The sequence below is a fragment of the Schistocerca piceifrons genome, chromosome 3 (genome assembly GCF_021461385.2).
Source record: "Schistocerca piceifrons isolate TAMUIC-IGC-003096 chromosome 3, iqSchPice1.1, whole genome shotgun sequence".
NCBI classification, from domain to species: Eukaryota; Metazoa; Arthropoda; class Insecta; order Orthoptera; family Acrididae; genus Schistocerca; species Schistocerca piceifrons.
In genome coordinates this window covers 389,526,306-389,548,014 of record NC_060140.1, presented here as the reverse complement: position 1 = coordinate 389,548,014, position 21,709 = coordinate 389,526,306, and the positions used below count along the sequence as shown (strand labels likewise).

General features: G+C 41.7%; 1 protein-coding gene across 1 annotated transcript in view; it reads left to right on the top strand.

Moving 5' to 3' along the window:
• Nucleotides 1-21,709, top strand: part of LOC124789788 (solute carrier family 22 member 7-like) — a 112,096-nt gene that overhangs the window by 71,933 nt on the left and 18,454 nt on the right. Inside the window, exons 5-6 of the mRNA XM_047257257.1 lie at nucleotides 2,367-2,535; nucleotides 16,780-17,001. Of these exons, the coding sequence (XP_047113213.1) occupies nucleotides 2,367-2,535; nucleotides 16,780-17,001 (391 nt within the window). The remainder of the gene's footprint in view (nucleotides 1-2,366; nucleotides 2,536-16,779; nucleotides 17,002-21,709) is intronic.

The window sequence follows — 21,709 nt, the reverse complement described above, 5'->3', positions numbered from 1 at the left end:
ATTGTCACTAATTCAATCTGGCGTGCCGCTTGAATTGATGCGCGCAACGGCCTGATCGGCTAACTTCAATGATAATTAACTCTGAAGCGGCGCAACATATCGGATTTTTTTTCTTAACATCTATTTCTAGGCACAACACTGCAGCTTCCTTACGAGCTTTTCAGGCTGTTTCTGACCACCTTGCGCATTACACTCAAAAGTTGTCATTACAACCAAAACTGTCGTTCTCGTGAAATACTGGTCGTTTTAACTTCACTGTTCATTTTGTCTTTAGCTGCAATTCGGCCGTATTATCGAATACAGGCCTATGCACATAGTATCACTGTGAACGAATTTTCCAAATAATCATAAAGAACTTGCTGTATCTCCCAGGCGGATTGTGATTTACACGGATAAATATGCACTGTTACTGCTACCAATGTAGTTGTACAAATATAGACTTAAGAACATGCAAGCCTCATAAAAATTATTTTTAGACCCAAAAAGAGGTTCAAATACGCAGAATCGTGCAACATGTTCAAATTTTTCATTAAAATATGTGTAAGCTATAGGCAAAGACGGGCAATACATAAAGTTTACAAGAATCTCGAGGGAACAGTATGGAAGCCCAAGAACGATGTTCTCGATTAAAAAGGGTGTAAGACAGAGTCGCAACGTTTTGTCCATTATGAAAATAAAAAATAATTTTAGAGTGGGATTAAATTTCTTCGTGAAAGAACATCAAGAATAAGTTTTACAAATGACTTGATACCGTCGATGAAAATTAAGAATTACATGACCCATTGACTGGAACGAACAGTCTAATGAGCACAGAACACAGATTGACGGTGAACTGAAAAAAGAAAAAAGTAATGAGGACTAATAGAAGTGTGATTATTGATAAACTTAATATCAAAATTGTTGAACACGAGGTGCGTGAACTGAAGAATTATGCTACTTCTGAAGCAAAATGTCACATGGACAAGGCTAAGAGCAATAAAAAAATGAAAATGAGTTAATCATTTGCATGTTTCCATGACGTCTTCTAAATGAACAAACGCTGACCTACCAGAACTGAACAGATCCACCAAAACACCAACATTTTACGGCACCTATCAACTTGAATGTATATGTATGTCTTTATACATTATTCAGACTCTATCAATCAGCATATTATTTTGTATCATAATGTGCTACTTCGAAATTTAAACAAACAAAAACACCAACACGCAGACATACAAATACACAAAGAAACACACATACAAACAAGAACACAAACAATCACACAAAGAAAGAAACGCACCAGCAAACTCACAAACAACCAAACAAAAACGCACAATAACTATCATTATATACTAATAATTAAATTATTGTTTATACTCAAGTTTTACTACTATTGATATTCTAACGTGTCACTCTGATAACTATACTGCGTGTTTAGGTATGTAAACGTGATGGAAAAGGATCTGTGACAACTAGAGATATTTACATTTGTATTCATATACACAATCAAAAAATCTTTACGGCGATTTGAGAGTTGCTCCAAAACTGTATTTTAGTTTTACTATATTTTCTTTGCATTCCAATTTTTTTTTTGTTTTGCTGTGTTTCTTGTACTTATTAGTTTCTAGAAGCCATTTTCACTCCTTCATTGTTTACAAAGTTAGATGGTGCATGTAATGTATCACTACAAGGAATGGAACCTATGACCAATGGAGGTATTTTATCTCTTTACTTTGCTCCATGTTACCGCTCAGTCTTTAATTAAAGAGGTCTACAAAACAAAGTACCATGTTATTACTCTGAAATTGTTACACAACGTGCACATCCTGTATTGATCATAAAATTCAAAATTTGGTAGTAAATAAACAGTGATCGATGACAGTAAACTTGTTGTTTCATTCGATACTGGAGTGTATCGAACAAAAAACTTAGGACTCTGGGTGCACATGCTACTCAGAGCCGTCGGCACTGGCAAAGAAACGTCAGTTCTGGTGACCACTTCAAACCAGTCAGAACGCCAACAAAAGAATGCGCGGCAGTAAGTTGGAACATATAATTTTAACAAACTTGCGAAAACCAACAAGACAAAATTTATTATGCTTAGTGTATCCTATTATTCTTTTATCAAATATGTAAAATATCATATCTTGAGTTTTCAGTTAACAGTAAATGTAGTAGTCAAAAAAAGTTCAGTACATTCTTTCTGTGACATTATTTCAAGTAATTCTACAATAAGGTAACTTCGTTTTCAGTTCTTTTTTTTCACTTTATTTCTCTCCTGCATTTTGTATAAGAATATTTTTTGCATAATCCGTTGCAGAGTTAGCCATGCAGCGTATTAAATGCAAAAAACTCAAAATTTTCTGCTTCTATATTGTTTCCAGGAGTCGAGTTGGCCAGTATCCGTCACCGTTCGTCTGTAAATTTCTTGTCCTACGTGTCTTACTGCCTTGGTGTGATTGCCATGGCATCAGTGGCTTGGTTTCTCAAAAATTGGACATACTTCACTCTGGTTGCATCTATTCCTTGTTTCATTCCAGTACTGCTTCATAGGTGAGTATATCAAACATACAAGCTGCTGAATCCATTTACACTGATTAACAAAAAAGGCCCTTTGCTATATCATTTCACTGAGAGTTCCACAGTAATTTACTAATGAAAATTTATTTTGTAATAGTAATATTTTCCACTTAAATTTGTTTTCTTTTCAGAAGTTTGAATATAGTTCTAAAACACTACCATAATTTGTAAGTACAGTAAGAAATACAAATATTCCCTCAACAACCAAAATGTATTCTTTGATTTCATTTTTTTATCATTGGAACATGAATGACACCGGGACTGAAGAAACTTTTACCTCTCGTAATAGTCTCATCTCATTTCAAACTAAATTTATGTTGATTTTCGAGGCATCATTATATTTTGCTTGACTTCAAACGAATAGAGTCTATATTACTTAATTTAAGAATCTGGTATTAAATGAAGCGTAATTCTCACCATTGTCTTTTAAACATAACATTAATGTATGGCTGAATTTCAGATAAACTGGATTTGTCTTTGTATAATAGTTATTCTGTTGACTCCTAACGTTTTTATACTACTGATAAAGTGCAAACAATGTGAAGTATTTTTTAGTTTCTACATGAAAATAGTGTTCTTTGAGAAAGAACAACATATACCTATAACCTGCTATGTATCCTTGGTTATGTTCCATAGAGGTATAAATACTCGCTTGTACTCTCATCTGTCAGAGAAGTGTCTAGTTATACTGTTACTTCATTGTACTGACATAAATCATTGTAGGCTAAAATTAAATCCACACATTTGTCACTAATTAACTGCGGTTTTGCGAGAATATCTCATAATGATGCGTAGTGCACCTATGGTTTTCCAGACGTTGAGTCTATTTGACGTCCCAGACTCTGATCTTGCATTATATAATACGGATGCACCAAATCAGACCTTATGACTCACACAGATTACTGAGGTCACTAAAATTGGTGCAAACGAGGAGTTCGCATTCGAAACAGACTTCGTCAGCAAAATAAAAAAATATGGGTGAAGTAAGGTCTTCGCCATATGAGATTCACATTGTGGTCTCAGTATTTTGTGCGAAGTTCATTAATATGGATTCTTGTGAAAAACAGTTAGTTATACAATGCAGAAGAGGTATACAAAGAGAATCCTAGGTTTAACAAAGAGAGAAGGAGAAAAAAGAGAGAGATCCAGAAAAGGCTCCGGACATAAACTTTTCATTTCTTATACATATGGAAACAAACTTTTCAATGTAAGCGGTTTAGGCCTTCAAATAGTCCATTCGTAAGGGATAAGTTAGTACCAATCCCTTACATAGTTTCTCAAGATAATATTATTGCTTTCTAGCATATCATTGGATCGATTAATAGCAGACACCTGGACAGACGATAAATGAACAACCACATGTGTACAGTCTGAAATTTGCCTTGCCAAAAAAACTAGAAAAGCTAGTGAATTTCTGAAATAAATTTTTTATGTCTGCGCGATAAAACCATTACAATAGGCAAAAGTCAAATAGGATATACATAGATTGCGTACTTAATATAACCAACCTATACACAGTACATAAAAGGTATACATAATAGGGATGCAGCTCTTCCGCTCAAAGTCTGTTTCGCAATGTTTCGCCCAATTTTTATATCTGAATTCAAGCTTGGTTTTAGAACATCAGCATCTGATCTTTACAGTCATTGTGCAAAATTATTTTTCCTTATCAAAAGCAGCGAAAATCCAAAACAATCACTGATGTAAATCCAAAACAAGCAATGATGGGACAAAGAAGCGCACAAATTGCGTGCTAATGCGTTTTATGGAGATCTTCGATAAAATCAACCATCAAATACAGTCATGTTATGTTCTGATGTGCAACACGTACAGCCTCTTCCCAGCACCTCTATTCAAGAGATATACTACAGGAGACAAATAAGTCTGTATAATTTCTGATCTGTTGGCGTTAAGGTAATATAAAATGTATTTTATGCATCGACTGAATATCGAGCTGGTCTAGGTGCAACAGAGATATCCAGGGCTCTGCTACGTCAGTTGACTTCTCTATATTTGAAGAATAAGAAGAAAATTAGATTATTTTGTAATGGATATGCAGCGCAAAAAATAAATAACCACATACTTTTCACTTTCGTTCATTTTCTGCTGCGAGTAACAGCAACTGAAGAGATTGTAATTACGCATCCAGCGAGAGGTCATAGCTATTTGCCAGCAGACAGAGTGTTTGGTAACACTCAGAAAAGTTGTGGAAGGCGCCCACAATTGTTTCCAAAGAAGAGTATGTTAGTGTGTACAGAACAGTGGATAACGTTAGGTTGTGAGACATCGACTAGAAAGTGGATGGTGTCATTAGCTTGCAAAGTACTTCAAGAGATTAGAGAAAAATCTCTGAAATGGAACGAATAGACAGTAAATGTAGAGAATATGATAAACGACAAGGCCTCTGAATATTACAGATGTGAAAGCGAGACAAACATGTTTCAATCAGTACAGAAGAGTTTGGAACTCAAGAAAACTATGGGATTCCAGTCTACAGAAAACGCAATCTTTTCATCCACTGTCGACTGAGAAAACTGAAGAAATGGATAGACTTATCGGCAAATTGTTTGTCGATAACTGGCATCAGCAGAACCATTTGGAATGCTACAATAGACTGTTGGTGAGTACTCCCACAGTAGGTGCTCCTCCTGAAGAAGTGTTGTGTGACTGTTTGGAATATGACGAGGGCTTCAAAATTTAAGATTTATTTTTATCTTCATAAAACCACAAAACATCCTTACTGCGCAAAGTATATTCAAGTTGGTAGGCATCATTTTTACGATAACTTTATTCTTTAAAATAATGTTTCAAACCTTATTAAAATACTATATAGTCAAAGAAATGTATTCCCTATTTATGTCCTCTCAGTTTAATCAGAACTGTTTGTATTACACTTATGGCCATTAAAATTGCTGCACCACGAAGATGACGTGCTCCAGACGTGAAATTTAACCGACAGGAAGAAGATGATGTGACATGCAAATGATCAGCTTTTCAGGGCATTCACACAAGGTTGGCGCCGGTGGCGACACCTACAACGAGCTGTCACGAGGAAAGTTTAAAACCGATTTCTCATACACAAACAGCCGTTGACCGGCGTTGCCAGATGGAAGGTTGTTGTGATGCCTCGTGTAAGGTGGAGAAATGCGTACCATCACGTTTCCGACTTTGATAAAGGTCGGATGGAAGCCTATCGCGATTGCGGTTTATCGTATCGCGACATTGCTCCTCGCGTTGGTCGAGATAGAATTACTGTTAGCAGAATATGGAATCGGTGGGTTCAGGAGGGTAATACGGAACGCCGTGCTGGATCCCAACGGCCTGGTATCACTAGCAGTCGAGATGACAGGCATCTTATCGACATGGCTGTAACGGATCGTGCAGCCACGTCTCGATCCCTGAGTCAACAGATGGGGACATTTGCAAGACAACAACCATCTGCACGAACAGTTCGACGACGTTTGCAGCAGCATGGACTATCAGCTCGGAGACCATGGCTGCGGTTACCCTTGACGCTGCATCACAGACAGGACCGCCTGCGATGGTCTACTCAACGACGGACCTGGGTGCGCGAATGGCAAAACGTCATTTTTTCGGATGAATCCAGCTTCTGTTTACAGCACCATGATGGCCGCATCCGTGTTTGGCAACATTGCGGTGAACGCCCATTGGAAGCGTGTATTCGTCATCGCCATACTGGCGTATCACCCGGCGTGATGGTATGGGGTGCCATTGGTTACACGTTTCGGTCACCTCTTGTTCGCATTGACGGCACTTTGAACAGTGGACGTTACATTTCAGATGTGTTACGACCCTTGGCTCTACCCTTTATTCGATCCCTGTGAAAGTCTACGTTTCAACAGGCAAATGCACAACCGTGTGTTGCAGATCCTGTACTGGCCTTTCCGGATACCGAAAATGTTCGACTGCTACCCTGGCTAGCACATTCTCCAGATCTCTCACCAATTGAAAAATTCTGGTCAATGGTGGCCGAGCAACTGGTTCGTCACAATACGCCAGTCACTACTCTTGATGAACTGTGGTGTCGTGTTGATGCTGCATGGGCAGCTGTACCTGTACACACCATCCAAGCTCTGTTTGACTCAATGCCCAGGCGTATCAAGGCCGTTGTTACGGTCAGAGGTGGTTGTTCTGGGTACTGATTTCTCAGGATCTATGCATCCAAATTGCGTGAAAATGTAATCACATGTCAGTTCTAGTATAATATATTTGTCGAATGAATACCCGTTTACCATCTGCATTTCTTCTTGATGTAGCAATTTTAATGGCCAGTAGTGCATTAATGATACACCGCTGTACTTTAATTTGGTTACTGTGTCTTGTTACATTCTTATAACCTACAAGTATACACTGATGCGCCAAAAGATTATGACCAACTACTGAAAAGTGTGTTGATCCACTTCTGGGTCGCAACTCACAGTGATTCTGCGTGCGGGTGGATACGACAAGTACTCCATAGGTTTCCAGCGGATTGTGGCATCAGCCCCCTATGGACAAACCACTTCCCGTAATTTAAGGGCAACTTGTTTGTGGGCGTGGAGCTGGTGCCCGATAGTGTCCCAGCTCGATTTCAGTGGATTCAGATAAGCCGAATTTGATGCCCAAGACATCAACGTGAGTTCACTATCATGCACCTAAAACCATTGCAGCATGACTGTGGCCTTGTGGCACGGACAGTTATTCCTCTGGAAGATGCCATCGCTTCTCAGAAAGACATCAAGCATAAGGGGTTACAGGTGATCTGTAGTAATGTTCAAGTTGCCCACAGCTGTCATGGTGCCTTCGATTACTAACGCAGGTCTCATGGAAGCCCAAGTGAATGTCCCCCATAATATAACCCTCCTCCCTCCAGTCTGCGTTCGTGGCGCGCTGCATGTTTCGAGCAGTTGTTCGACTGGATGAGGGCGTATCTGGACACGACCATCGACCTTGCTTAACAATAAATGGGATTCATCCGAACAGCTGGCACGAGTCGATTGATCGGCGGTACAATCTCTTTTATTCCGTGACCACTGTAATCATAATCGTCGATGTTGTTGGGTCAGCATGGAAACACGTATTCTGCTGCGGAACACCATATTCAGCATTGTATGCTGAACTTTGTGGAGCGGGGAAGCCTCCGATCCGTTCGTTCTGTGATGAGGTATGAACGTCCAATTTCTTGTCACCTACTCTTGGTTGCAGCATTCTTCGCCCACTTTCCATAGGTGCTCACGACAGTAGCAAGTGAACAGCTTCCTCGAGGGCACTGTACCACAAAAATCTGGCATCCAAAAGTCACTTAAATCCGACGATTTCCGCATTTGCGCGAGTTATCGTCGCTGGAATGATTCTCCATTCTTCTCTGCTCCGCTCAAATACACTACTGGCCACTAAAATTGCTACACGAACAAGAAATGCAGATGACAAACGGGTATTCATTGGACAAATATATTATACTAGAACTGACATGTGATTACATTTTCACGCAATTTGGGTGCATAGATCCTGAGAAATCAGTACCCAGAACAACCAACTCTGACCGTAACAACGGCCTTGATACGCCTGAGCATTGAGTCAAACAGAGCTTGGATGTCGTTACAAGTACAGCTGCCCATGCAGCTTCAACACGATAGCACTGTTCATCCAGAGTAGTGACTGGCGTATTGTGACGAGCCAGTTGCTCGGCCATCATTGACCTGACGATTTCATTTGGTGAGAGATCTGGAGAATGTGCTAGCCAGGGTAGCAGTCGAACATTTTCTGCATCCAGAAAGGCCCGTATAGGACCTGCAACATGCGGTCGTGCATTATCTTGTTGAAATGTAGGGTTTCGCAAGGATCGAATGAAGGGTAGAGCCATGTGTCGTAATACATCTGAAATGTAACGTCCACTGTTCAAAGTGCCGTCAATGCTAACAAGAGGTCACCGAGACGTGTAATGAGTGGCACCCCATACCATCAAGCCGGGTGATACGCCAGTATGGCGATAACGAATACACGCTTCCAATGGGCGTTCACCGCGATGTCGCCAAACACGGATGCGACCATCATGATGCTGTAAACAGAACCTGGATTCATCCGAAAAAATGACGTTTTGCCATTCGTGCACCCAGGTTCGTCGTTGAGTACACCATTGCAGGCGCTCCTGTCTGTTATACAGCGTCAAGGGTAACCGCAGCCATGGTCTCCGTCGCTGAAGCAAACTTCATCGAACTGTTCGTGCAGATGGTTGTTGTCTTGCAAACGTCCCCATCTGTTGACTCAGGGATCGAGACGTGGCTGCACGATCCGTTACAGCCATACGGATGAGATGCCTGTCATCTCGAATGCTAGTGATACGAGGACGTTGGGATCCAGCACGGCCTTCCATATTAGCCTCCTGAACCCACCGATTCCAGTCATTGGATCTCGACCAACGCGAGCAGCAATCTCGCGATTCGATAAACCGCAATCGCGATAGGCTAGAATCCGACCTTTATCAAAGTCGGAAACGTGATGGTTCGCATTTCTCCTCCTCACGCGAGGCATCGCAACACTGTTTCACCATTCGACGCCGGTCAACTGCTGTTTGTGTATGAGAAATCAGTTGGAAACTTTCCTCATGTCAGCACGCTGTAGGTGTCGCCACCGGCGCCAACCTTGTGTGAATGCTCTGAAAAGCTGATCATTTGCATATCACAGCATCTTCTTCCTGTCGGCTAAATTTCGCTTCTGTAGCACGTCATCTTCGTGGTGTAGCAATTTTAATGGCCAGTAGTGTACTTCTCTTATTTCGGTACGTGCCCACGGCGCCACCAGGCAGCATACAACCCCGCAGTGAGCAGTAATCATAATGTTCTGGCTCATCAGTGTTTTTATAACCTTAAATGCCAAAATTAAACCATAACTTATTTCTATTTCGGGAAAAATCAAATTTGGGCATTCTCGAAACTTGAATCTGCGTGACAAAGTATCTTTTGAACATGTGAACTCATATACTTTATATGACGTAAGAGTATGAACATACTTACTCACCCAGATTTCTGAGGTCGCTAACGTGATGACATGGATGAAGTGAACAATATCTCAGCCTGTGATAGCTGGCTTGTATCTTGCCAGTTCAAATCTTTTCGACACAGAAAGGCAACAGTTTCTGGCAAAAAATCACCAGCAAATGCTCATTTAAATTTGTTATTTTCCGAACCGTTGTTCGTGTATGGTACCCTGATTATGATTCTCCACCCGTTTGCTAGTGGAGTGAAACCTGTCAGTTCCCTTAGTGCTCTTGCAGCAGTGCAGAGTATGCCAGGGGATTCCACGACGTTCTATCCACCATCATCATACTCACAACACATCCAGCACCAAACACTACAGGCATTAAGAATAAGTATCGGCACTGATTAGAGCGCTTCAGACATTCCACGCAGTACTGTGGAGAAAAGATGTCAGTAGTGAGAGCAAGAGAAAATATCCTGGTCTTCAGGCTTCTACATCTGTATCTACACCTAAGTGGGAGTTCCAGCTAACGATGCATCAAGGCTTTCTGAAACGACATTGCATAAAAAGTCATTGTGTTTGGATTCATTTGTGGTTGCTTCATTATATCCTCCGTCATTCAGCATGTTCAGGGGACACCAAGTTTTTCTAAATTAAAACGTTAATATTTCAAGGTGAATTTGCTGCTAAACGCAGCTGAATCAGTACATCGACGGCCTTTAAGAGAGGGAGGAAGCGTCAGATGACACGATAGAAGAAATGGCAATCGACGTAGACAGCATGGAGCATGCAGAGACTGGAGACATACCATCTGAAATTCGAAGAAAATTTTATTCACAAAATCTCCAAGATAGCAAAGGAGTGTGATACCTTTCCCTTAGTCAAGTAACAGGTGACACATCGAAGCTGCTATCAAGAAATGGAAAAGAAAATTGAGAATCTTTTCAGTGTCGATTAGTGTCCGTTCCGATACACAAACTCACCAGACAGGCAGTTCAGCCATTGCACTTGATTATAGAAGCAAGACTTCGTAACATCAAGAACTTTCACAGTTTTCGTCGGGAAAGGAGCGACAGTGTAAAGTGGTACAATGTGTTCGCAGTTCTCACTAAACTAGGTGAAAGCTATGCAGAAGCATAGGTAACATACAATATGTACAAGAACCAAAAGAGAAAAAAATAAGAATACATCATCTGGATCAAAGAGCTCGGATAAGAAGGGTTATGGGACAGAGATGTAGTCTTTCGCCGTTAGTGTTGAATCTGTACATCGAAGAAGCAATTACGAAAATAAGGAAAAGGTTCAAGAGTGGGACTACAACTCAGACTGAATGGATTCGCTGATGGCATTGCTGTTCTCAGTAAAAGTCAGGAAAAAAAGCAGGAAGACTGCATGCAATAACTACTTTAGTGAGCACTCACTATGGTCTGAGGGTAAAGAGGAGGAGAACGAAAGGAAGTAGGAGAAGCAGAAATGTGATGAGCGATAAATGTAACAACAAAATTAACTACTACGTAACGGGTGAAAGAAGGATGATCTAAAGAGTAGTTCAAAACAGGGAAAGAGAGAGTTTCTGGCCGAAAGAAGTTAACTGATGTTAGACTGCAAAAGGCCTGTAGGGTTACCAAAACATTTATCATTGTTTAACAGGCCCGCTACTAAGGATGGGGATTGGAAAGGTGGATTCGGTCGTGACCAAGCGCATTTGGTGAACCACTAAATTTTTTTTTTTTTGCAAGACGAACCAAACAATAGAAGTTTAACAATTTAGAGTTGCAAACAATTGAAAACCAACTACATGCAAAGTAATAAATCGAACTTTAAGTATCGTGGAACAGATGTGTTCCAATAATGTCTAGCATATTTCAAGATTAGCATCAGTACGGGTAGTGATAAAATTAACTGAGAGTACACAACATTCAAGACATAAAAAGGTCAACGTCCTGGATTACATTCTGGTTTCTGATACGTGAGGCCATGTAAACTGTTGATGGGGACGTTAATCTCAGCGGTCGCTTGTTCGTTTTCGGGAGGAGTGGGTGTGTCGGCACCAGGTTTCACTCTCTCCCTTCTGTTTATTCATGACAACACAGACTCAACACTACATCGTACAAGCACTCGCCAAAGTCACCCAGACGACACTATACACACTCGACATTTCACAGGAGGCAACGGCAAACCATCTTCTCTGGTACCGATGAGAGGCGATGCAGGATTTCAGCATCTGTTACCCCTACGCTCATTTCCTGGGTATGGGACAATTTAACAAAAAAAGGTTTACTCTTGAAGGGAAAGTACTTTGCCAAGGCATTTAAATGTACTTTAATTAGCAGCGTAAACTGTGTACATAAAGCTCACTATGCACTACAGGATTCTAGTCGAATCACATAAAATGTAAAAAGTGGCTGATTTCTAGCCCCGTAGCTGTGTCAATTTAGGTTACTACCAACAAACATTACCAGAAAAACCTCGAGGCAACAGTTAATCATTCTTTTGTAATTATCAGCTGTTGAAAGTTCGTGTTTAAATAAGAAAGAATGTCCTACACTCACAGACGAGATAGTCGGGCTTAGCTGTCCGTGTCCTCCTCTGTTCGAAGAATGTGGCTAGTGATTTTAGTAGTTGATGATGTTCAAAAAATGTTCAAATGTGTGTGAAATCTTATGGGACTTAACTGCTAAGGTCATCAGTCCCTAAGCTTACACACTAATTAACCTAAATTATCCTAAGGACAAACACACACACCCATGGCCAAGGGAGTACTCGAACCTCCGCCGGGATCAGCCGCACAGTAGTTGATGATGTAAATGATTAAATTCTCCATGAAGATTACTCCTTTTACAAATGTCATCCACAGCGGTCGTTTTTCGTCTATTTTCCTAATTTAAGCTAATTTCCATGCGTTATTCTCGAGCTGCAACATTCTACTGTTTATGGGGGCCATTTTTTAGAAACGCTCGTGTAGCCATCTTTTAGTGTGTCGCTTTTATACATGGGCTTCTCGTCCATGTTGCCTGCTCCTGCTACTTGTAGCAGGAATGAAGTGGTGCGATGTCGGTCGTTTCTGCCCCTCAGTAGGACGCGGCTTTAGCTATCTCTAGCTCAGCAGAAGCAACAGTGTGTAGCTTCTTCCCACTTCTCCCTCGCTGTCTCATCCTCCCTCCCCCTGTCTCTGGGCGTCACAAACAAGATTACGTACGGTTTCGTCTCAGAACAGCTGCGAAAACAGTCATGCTTAAGAAGACAGTTTGCGTCCTTCACTCTATTATCAGCATACTGTTGCAATATTTTCTTGATGTCGAGGTTGTCTTACACTTCTGACATCCATGACCATCTTCCACATTCAAAGTGGGTCTTTACGAGTCATGTCCTGAGACATAAACCGTGGACGTGATGCCACCACACCTTAATTTTTTTCTAAGAGATGTGTTACTCGGCAGTTGGCAAAGTAGCCTTTGCTGTGGTTTTTACCCAATTTCACCGATTGCTCCAAGTACGCTATCCCATCAGAAGTACGCGAACACCTCCTATGTAATGCTGGGTTGACCAGTAGATGTCACCACAGGCGGATTCGCCATTATAAAAGGTGGCGGGGAGCCTTTTGTTGTCAGAAGAGAAGCAGCAACCTCAGAGTCGGTCGGTAAGGACAGATCAGTGATTTAGAATGTCGACTAGTCATTGCACGTTATGTATCAAGTACATCATGAATTTGTCAACCTTTCAAAAGTGTCCATGTCGACTATTGGTGATGTGAATGCGAAGCTGAAAATCGAAGGAACAACCACCGCAAAACCAATACCAGGCAGAGCATATTTGCTGACAGAGAGGGTGGTTGTAGAAAATCGCATGAAACTGGCGGAGCGAATCACTAGTGAGTTCCAAAGTGCTACTGGCTGTCCAGCTATCATCATGACTCTGCGTAGGGAGTTAAAAAGAATCTTGCATAATGGTCGAGCAGTCAGTGCTAAGTGACACTTGAGGTAGTACAAATGGCGATGTCACTGGCCAATAGATAGCTGGAAACAAATGACGTGAAGTGATGAATGACGCTGTTACTTACGGCAATCTGATGGAAGCCTTTTGATTTGGCAAATGCCTAGAGAGCATCACCTGCCACCATGCGTTGTGCCTACTGTGAAGCACGGAGCACGCGGTGTTACGTTTTGGTGTTGTTCTTGGTGCTTATAGTGTGCCCCCCTTATTGTGCTTAACAAATCGATAACTGCGTACTGCGCATAGTAGAGGATCTTTCCTTACAATGACTGTATCACCATGACAATCCATCCTGTCATAAAGCAACATTGTCATGCAATAGTGTGTAGATAATAACATTCCAGAAATGGAGCGGCCAGCCCAGAGTCCCGGCCTGAATTCAGTGGAACACCTCTGGGAGAAGTTAGAATATCGACTTCGCTCCAGACGCCAATGTCGAACATGGGCAGCATCATCGATTGCCACTTTTGAAGGGAATGGGCTGCCATTCCTTCACAGATATTCAGACATCCCACTGAAAGTGTCTCCAGCACATATCAAGCCGTCATAAAAGTATACACACCACATTTTGAAGTCCACTAATAAGTTACACAAACAATGGCTTTACCTCCTTAACGAAAGTAGTTATTCTCCCCAACCAAGCAATAAATACAGTGGATCAATGGTAGAGACATAAATTTTAGAAGACAGCAACTGTTTTTGACTGACTAAATGTTGGCCTGAATTTCCTGAACTTTACAATCGGATTTGTATTCTCCAAGTTGCATGTTGGTAGCTGAGACATTTTACTCATAATTCGATGTTATCCCCACAGGTTATCATAACCGTCATTCTCACCCCGCTTGGTTATTGAGTTCAACGTTAAGATCTTAGCTTTAAGTTTGCATTATGATAGATACGTTATTCAGCACATTAATTTAATTAATGCTACTCTAAAGACAGCAGGTTCGATTTCTGGGGAAAAAAATTTATTCTTCTAAGATTAGCTGACAACGGGAGGGGACGTCGTGGCGTACAGTTCATGATCATAAGACTGAGCGAATACTCTGAGATAAACACCAGGCCTCTGGTATTTCATATGAGTATGTTGGCAGTGGTCCTTGTGTCAGATAAGCACGTTAAACACGTTAGCTTATTTTTTGCTGTTTAACAGATATAGACTATTTGCAGGCCCCTTTATTCCATTTTCTCTGTAACTCGTGACAACAGAAACCCGCTAGCACTCTCCGAAAAGTTTGATGCACGACAAAGTTATACACTTGACTCGTTACCGTAGGAGTGGAAGAGGTATTCTACATTATGTTCTGCTAACATTCATGATTTGTATCCCTAGGGCATTAATTACTAGTGTTCTATTGTTTTTCTTGTTGAACGCTTATGTTATCCCACTTCTCCAATCAGTACCACCTACAGGAACTGCAGCTAATATGTAAATAAAATAATTGTGTGCAGTTCGGGTTCGCGCCATAGTTTTTTCGCGAAAACGTCGTTCCGTATTAACAATCGTTTCGTATTAATATGGAAATTATTTATGGTCTCTTTAAAACAATGGCTACACATAGCAGTATAAAGCTTACAAAATAGAAAAATCAAAAGGTAATCGCATATAACTTCAGTTGACAACACTACGATATTTCGTGGTCATGATGCATACTTGTCTGGGATTGTCACGTTCACATCTACCTGTAAATTATTACTGTTTTCTGTATTGCCTTCCAATGACGCCTATAGATGATCTGTAGAGGTTCAGACAGTCACAGACCACTGTGTGCCCCATGGGCGAACTATGTCGTAGTTTTGCGCCGTTTTGTTGTATCCTTCTTGACACTGCCTTAGCTATTGCATTAACTCAGAACTGGACTTCTTAGGCTTTTTGGATTTCTTTCGACGCAAGATTTCTTCTGACTTGTGCTTTCTACAATTACAACCATAATTACAAGTCATATGAGACGACATTTTTCATTATTTTGTAATTTTCTATTTAATACCGATCTTCTCTTGTATGAAGGGGCATATTTTTGTTGCCTCTGACTGTGTGCTAATAGTGTTCCACAAGTTGTTCATAGTAACATCAGAATTACTATTTTGCTTGAATATTTTCCCACTCTACAACGGTTTATAACTCTACAGAAAGCTAGTTCTTAACAATGACGCGCATGCACCTACAATGGCACGGTAACATCACACGCAGGACAAATACTGCGCGACAAACACATACAAACACTATCTGTCTGTTGGGGGCTCACTCATTCTTTACGCATTATTACTCATAGTTATTAGAGAATCAAATCTAAACAGTATTTTGTCACACAAGCAAGTCTGATCTAATCTCACTGTAACGAGCGTATAGACGTTTTCACGTCAGAATGAATAACAGTTTGTTCATCTTCTATGCGTTCCTGTATTACACATCCCATTGTGATGAAACTTCGGTGAGTCGTTGCACGAACGCCGGTGAAGGTTAGTGTGGCAGTAACAACCACTTGCTACCCGCAGGAGTGAGGATGAAAGGTAGAGACGTAGCAGCTTAATTGAGGAACGTCCGGAATAACTTCAATCAAATCTTCTGTGTGTCTAAGTGACAATTTTTATGAAAAGAATTGTGGGGGCAATACATCCAAACAATCCCTAGCAATGTGGATGGCACTGAGTAGAAGTGACACGTAAAAATATTCGATAACGACCAATATTAACATAAAATCCTTAGTTTTCGGGTTTGCCAGATCTAGTGGTGATTGTCACCATGACGTTCAATCCCTAGGGTGTGGGGTAGTGTTGGAAGGGGGGGGGGAGGGGAGGGGCGCTAAATATGCAACTACCTAGAAAGAAAAAGAGGCATTGCAAAGCCTGATGAGCACAACTAGTACTGATTAAAATAGGACACAGTTTACACAGTACGTAGAATTTGAGTTTTATTACGCTAGCGTCGGCTATTCGTCACAGATATCTCTCAAAATTCGTACGAGCTGTAGAGCATCGTGAGAAGGAGGAGCGAAGTGTTTACAATTATTTCATTCAACGGCGCCTCGAATGTGACAACTGTGCCCGGTAAGCTTCCCTCTCAAAATTAAATACTTTCTTGTAGGATCACAATGGCATATTTAGTACTGAATTAATTTATTTACTTGTCAATATAGGATCTAAAGTAACTTGAACTTCTCGTGATGGTTTCGCCCACAGATTACTAAAGTGTAACAAATAGAAACTTTTGAAACTTACGATAATTTTGTGCTACTTATTTTGAAGGTATCTGCCTGAGTCACCGCGATGGCTGATAAATAAAGGGCGCACGAAAGAGGCTTTCGAGGTCGTGGAACGTATAGCGCGCACAAACGGAAAAGCTTTGTCCCCTGACATCAAGAAGAAAATTGAGTTTCTTTCTCAGCAAATATCAAAGAACATGGGCATTAAAACCATCATAAGCAACAAGACTCTCCTCAAAAATACTGTTTTACTTGTGCTGAGCAGGTGAGTGGAACAAAATTTTACATTTGTTAGCTTGTACTGTGTTAAGTATCATTAGCTTACAATACGCCTAAAATATAGACTCTCATTCTTCGTTAGATAATTAAATACACTCCTGGAAATGGAAAAAAGAACACATTGACACCGGTGTGTCAGACCCACCATACTTGCTCCGGACACTGCGAGAGGGCTGTACAAGCAATGATCACACGCACGGCACAGCGGACACACCAGGAACCGCGGTGTTGGCCGTCGAATGGCGCTAGCTGCGCAGCATTTGTGCACCGCCGCCGTCAGTGTCAGCCAGTTTGCCGTGGCATACGGAGCTCCATCGCAGTCTTTAACACTGGTAGCATGCCGCGACAGCGTGGACGTGAACCGTATGTGCAGTTGACGGACTTTGAGCGAGAGCGTATAGTGGGCATGCGGGAGGCCGGGTGGACGTACCGCCGAATTGCTCAACACGTGGTGCGTGAGGTCTCCACAGTACATCGATGTTGTCGCCAGTGGTCGGCGGACGGTGCACGTGCCCGTCGACCTGGGACCGGACCGCAGCGACGCACGGATGCACACCAAGACCGTAGGATCCTACGCAGTGCTGTAGGGGACCGCACCGCCACTTCCCAGCAAATTAGGGACACTGTTGCTCCTGGGGTATCGGCGAGGACCATTCGCAACCGTCTCCATGAAGCTGGGCTACGGTCCCGCACACCGTTAGGCCGTCTTCCGCTCACGCCCCAACATCGTGTAGCCCGCCTCCAGTGGTGTCGCGACAGGCGTGAATGGAGGGACGAATGGAGACGTGTCGTCTTCAGCGATGAGAGTCGCTTCTGCCTTGGTGCCAATGATGGTCGTATGCGTGTTTGGCGCCGTGCAGGTGAGCGCCACAATCAGGACTGCATACTATCGAGGCACACAGGGCCAACATCCGGCATCATGGTGTGGGGAGCGATCTCCTACACTGGCCGTACACCACTGGTGATCGTCGAGGGGACACTGAATAGTGCACGGTACATCCAAACCGTCATCGAACCCATCGTTCTACCATTCCTAGACCGGCAAGGGAACTTGCTGTTCCAACAGGACAATGCACGTCCGCATGTATCCCGTTCCACCCAACGTGCTCTAGAAGGTGTAAGTCAACTACCCTGGCCAGCAAGATCTCCGGATCTGTCCCCCATTGAGCATGTTTGGGACTGGATGAAGCGTCGTCTCACGCGGTCTGCACGTCCAGCACGAACGCTGGTCCAACTGAGGCGCCAGGTGGAAATGGCATGGCAAGCCGTTCCACAGGACTACATCCAGCATCTCTACGATCGTCTCCATGGGAGAATAGCAGCCTGCATTGCTGCGAAAGGTGGATATACACTGTACTAGTGCCGACATTGTGCATGCTCTGTTGCCTGTGTCTATGTGCCTGTGGTTCTGTCAGTGTGATCATGTGATGTATCTGACCCCAGGAATGTGTCAATAAAGTTTCCCCTTCCTGGGACAATGAATTCACGGTGTTCTTATTTCAATTTCCAGGAGTGTAGTTCCTGTTGATAAAGTAATTAAAATGGTTGCTCAATAAATGATGCTTCACCACTTATCCCCAGAATATATCCAGTCTTAAGAGTTAGCATTTAGTTGCAATATCAGTCAACATATTATTTACATTGAAACATGCCCTTAGAAAAATTAAGAAATGACTGTGCTGGTAAACCTCTACGTTATTTGATTTTCAAACAGCTGAGCAAAACTGAACGTAGTCAGACATTTCTCTCTTTACTTATTCTGATCTACAGTAAATTGACACACAATATTTTTATTTTTTTTTAGTGCAACACAAAGTTGATTTTCAATAATCCCTACAAAAGAATGGCCCTAACTAACAATAACCTATGCCCTTCATGAATCACTTACCTCACAAAAATCTTCGTTACTCAAACTACTGCAATACAGCGTGCACCAATACTGCCAGCTAAATAAATGATTCTAAGTACTGAAGGCACTAACTACCGATAGGTATAGTTAGCAAATGAAAGATTTTGATAGAGAAAAAACAATTTATTTACCTTAATAGTGTTCAAAAGTCGTAAAATATATATATATATGTATATATATCAGTTCATGACATCCAGTCTCACAAATTTCCTTTTTCTGACGGACACACATCCTGATCGTCCGCTCTCAAAACTCTGTCATCTCTCTCCGCACATCCACCACTGCTGGCGGCTCACTTCCAACTGCGCAACGCTACACGCTGTTCACATCCCAACTGCGCAACACTACAATAGCGAATATTCCAACAATGCCAACCAGCCACAGACTGCACACAGCACAGTCAGTGATTTTCATATAGAGCGCTAAGTGGCGTTACGAACATAAAAACCTAAACAGCCTACTTACAACACGAACTATTGATCTGCACACTTTCCATTATGTTCTGTGATCTTATGTCGGAGTTGTATAAGACCATGTATTTCCTGTTGGTAAAAGTTCTGGTCCTGTGTTCGAAGCCATGTTTCCACTCCATCAATTGCGCTCTCATCGTCGTCAAAGCGTGTCCCACAAAGAGAATCCTGGAGTGGTTCAAACATATCGAAGTACAATGGCGCCAGATCTGGACTGTATGAAGGATGAAGCAATTTGGTGATTTATTTTGGCTTCCTTATGCCCGAGCACTTCGGCAACGGATTTGGATTTATCCATAGTCATCAGAGATGGCTGCGATTAATGCTTGACCTTTCTGACAGTATATTCACGAGAAAAACAGTGTCACTGTCACAAATGATTGTCATCATGACTTTGCCAACAGAGTGAACTGCCTTTAATTTCTTCTTTTTTGGTGATTGCCACACCAGCGACTGCCTTTTACTTTCCAGCTCAAGGGGATGCACCCAGGTTTCGTCACCTGCACTGATTTGTTATAGAAAGACCTCTCCTTTGGCATCCAATTACTCCAACAGTTGATATGAAATGGCTTTCCGTTCAATCTTGTGGTCTGTTGCGAGCATTTGTAGAACCCAGTCTGAGCACACTTTTGAATGACGAAGAGTCTCAACATTCCACACCCACTTCCATTGCTCACCAGTAGCTATCGACCAAACTGTCCAGTTCTGAAACACTGGTCTGCGCAAGAAACGCCTTCCGCGCCATTCAGCATTACGAAACAGTGGCTGTGACAAGACTTCCCGGATTTGACCGATCACGTAACTGGAATACTGCACTTCCCTTTACCATCTCCAACAGTATTACTAACAATTACAGCATTACCGTACACTGCACCGAAATGTTTATGGATTCCACCACGGTTTCCTTTTCCACAACCAAGAATTCAACTGCAGCACTTTGACTGTAAAGAATACCTTGAGTAGACGGCATCTGGAATGATCACTTTGCCATCTGTCAGAACTGTTAGAAACTTCACATGCGTTCAAAATTAATATTAAATTATAATCACCCAAAAGAATTACAAAAATTCGGCCCGTGTTAATTGAACGCTGATCGCATATACATAGCTCCATCAAGGCTTGGGATATTTAAATCACGATCTATAATGCACCAAGCGCAAATTGTCGTGAAACTGCCTTCTCCTGCAGATCTTCGACTATCAGACTTTGTTACAGTAACGGTTGGTCTGAATCCATAACAACTGCCCGGTCAAAGCACTAGCTATTGACGCTTGTAATACGTAGCCAGCAAGCGCTTAGCTCTTCCGGCTGCACTAGGGTCGTAAATGACTGTATGGTTGTCCTGATAACGGATCGTATTATAACAGCCTCCACGTTCGGCAAAAGGATAAATGCAGGGCTTCTAGGTCATAGTTCAAGTGTCCGTACCTAGTCGGCATTACAGTTATTGAACAACACAAACCTAGCAGTGGCGGAAAATTCAACAATGCAAGATTCAAATGGTGAGAAATTAAAAAAAAAGCAACGTGGCGATAGCACTACAGTCGCCAAACACCAAGCGCAGTGGTGGGAAAATTTAAAAATACAAGATGGAAGTCGTGGAAAATTTAAAAGAAATTCAGAATGACGATATTGGAAAAATTAAAAAAAAAAATGCAAAGGCGGCTCTAGCCCAGTTATGCTTTGCAGGCCCACTGATGCTGCAATCAAAAATGTTCAAATGTATCCAAATGATCTGAATTTTTGCTTTTAAACACGTTCGAAAGTATCCAGACCATCTGTGTCACTGTTTATAAAAAAGTACACAAGCACACATGTGCACACACAAACACACACGCACACACACACACACACACACACACACACACACACATTCACATACACACACACACACACACACATACACACACACACACACACACACACACACAAACAAATCAAATTCCAGTATTTTACCAATCATTAAAATGAAACAAGAAAACATAGCAGTCATTATGATAAACCGAACAGTTAGCCTGTAGCCGTCATTTTCAAACGTACCTGAATTATCTGAAGTTTCTTGCACCATTTCAAAGGCAACCAAAGGATCTGAATTTTGCGTAAATTTACGCCATGTTCAAATATATCTGAATGATATGAATTTTACATAAATTGGTGCCATTTTAAAAAGTATCTGAATGATATGAAGCATAAATTAGCATACAGGCCACAGTTTCATTCTTTTCTCTTCCATTACTCTATTAAATACAAGTACAGTTATCAAAATTAATACAATAATTCTATTTACGTAAATTGTCATCTTTACTTATACCTCA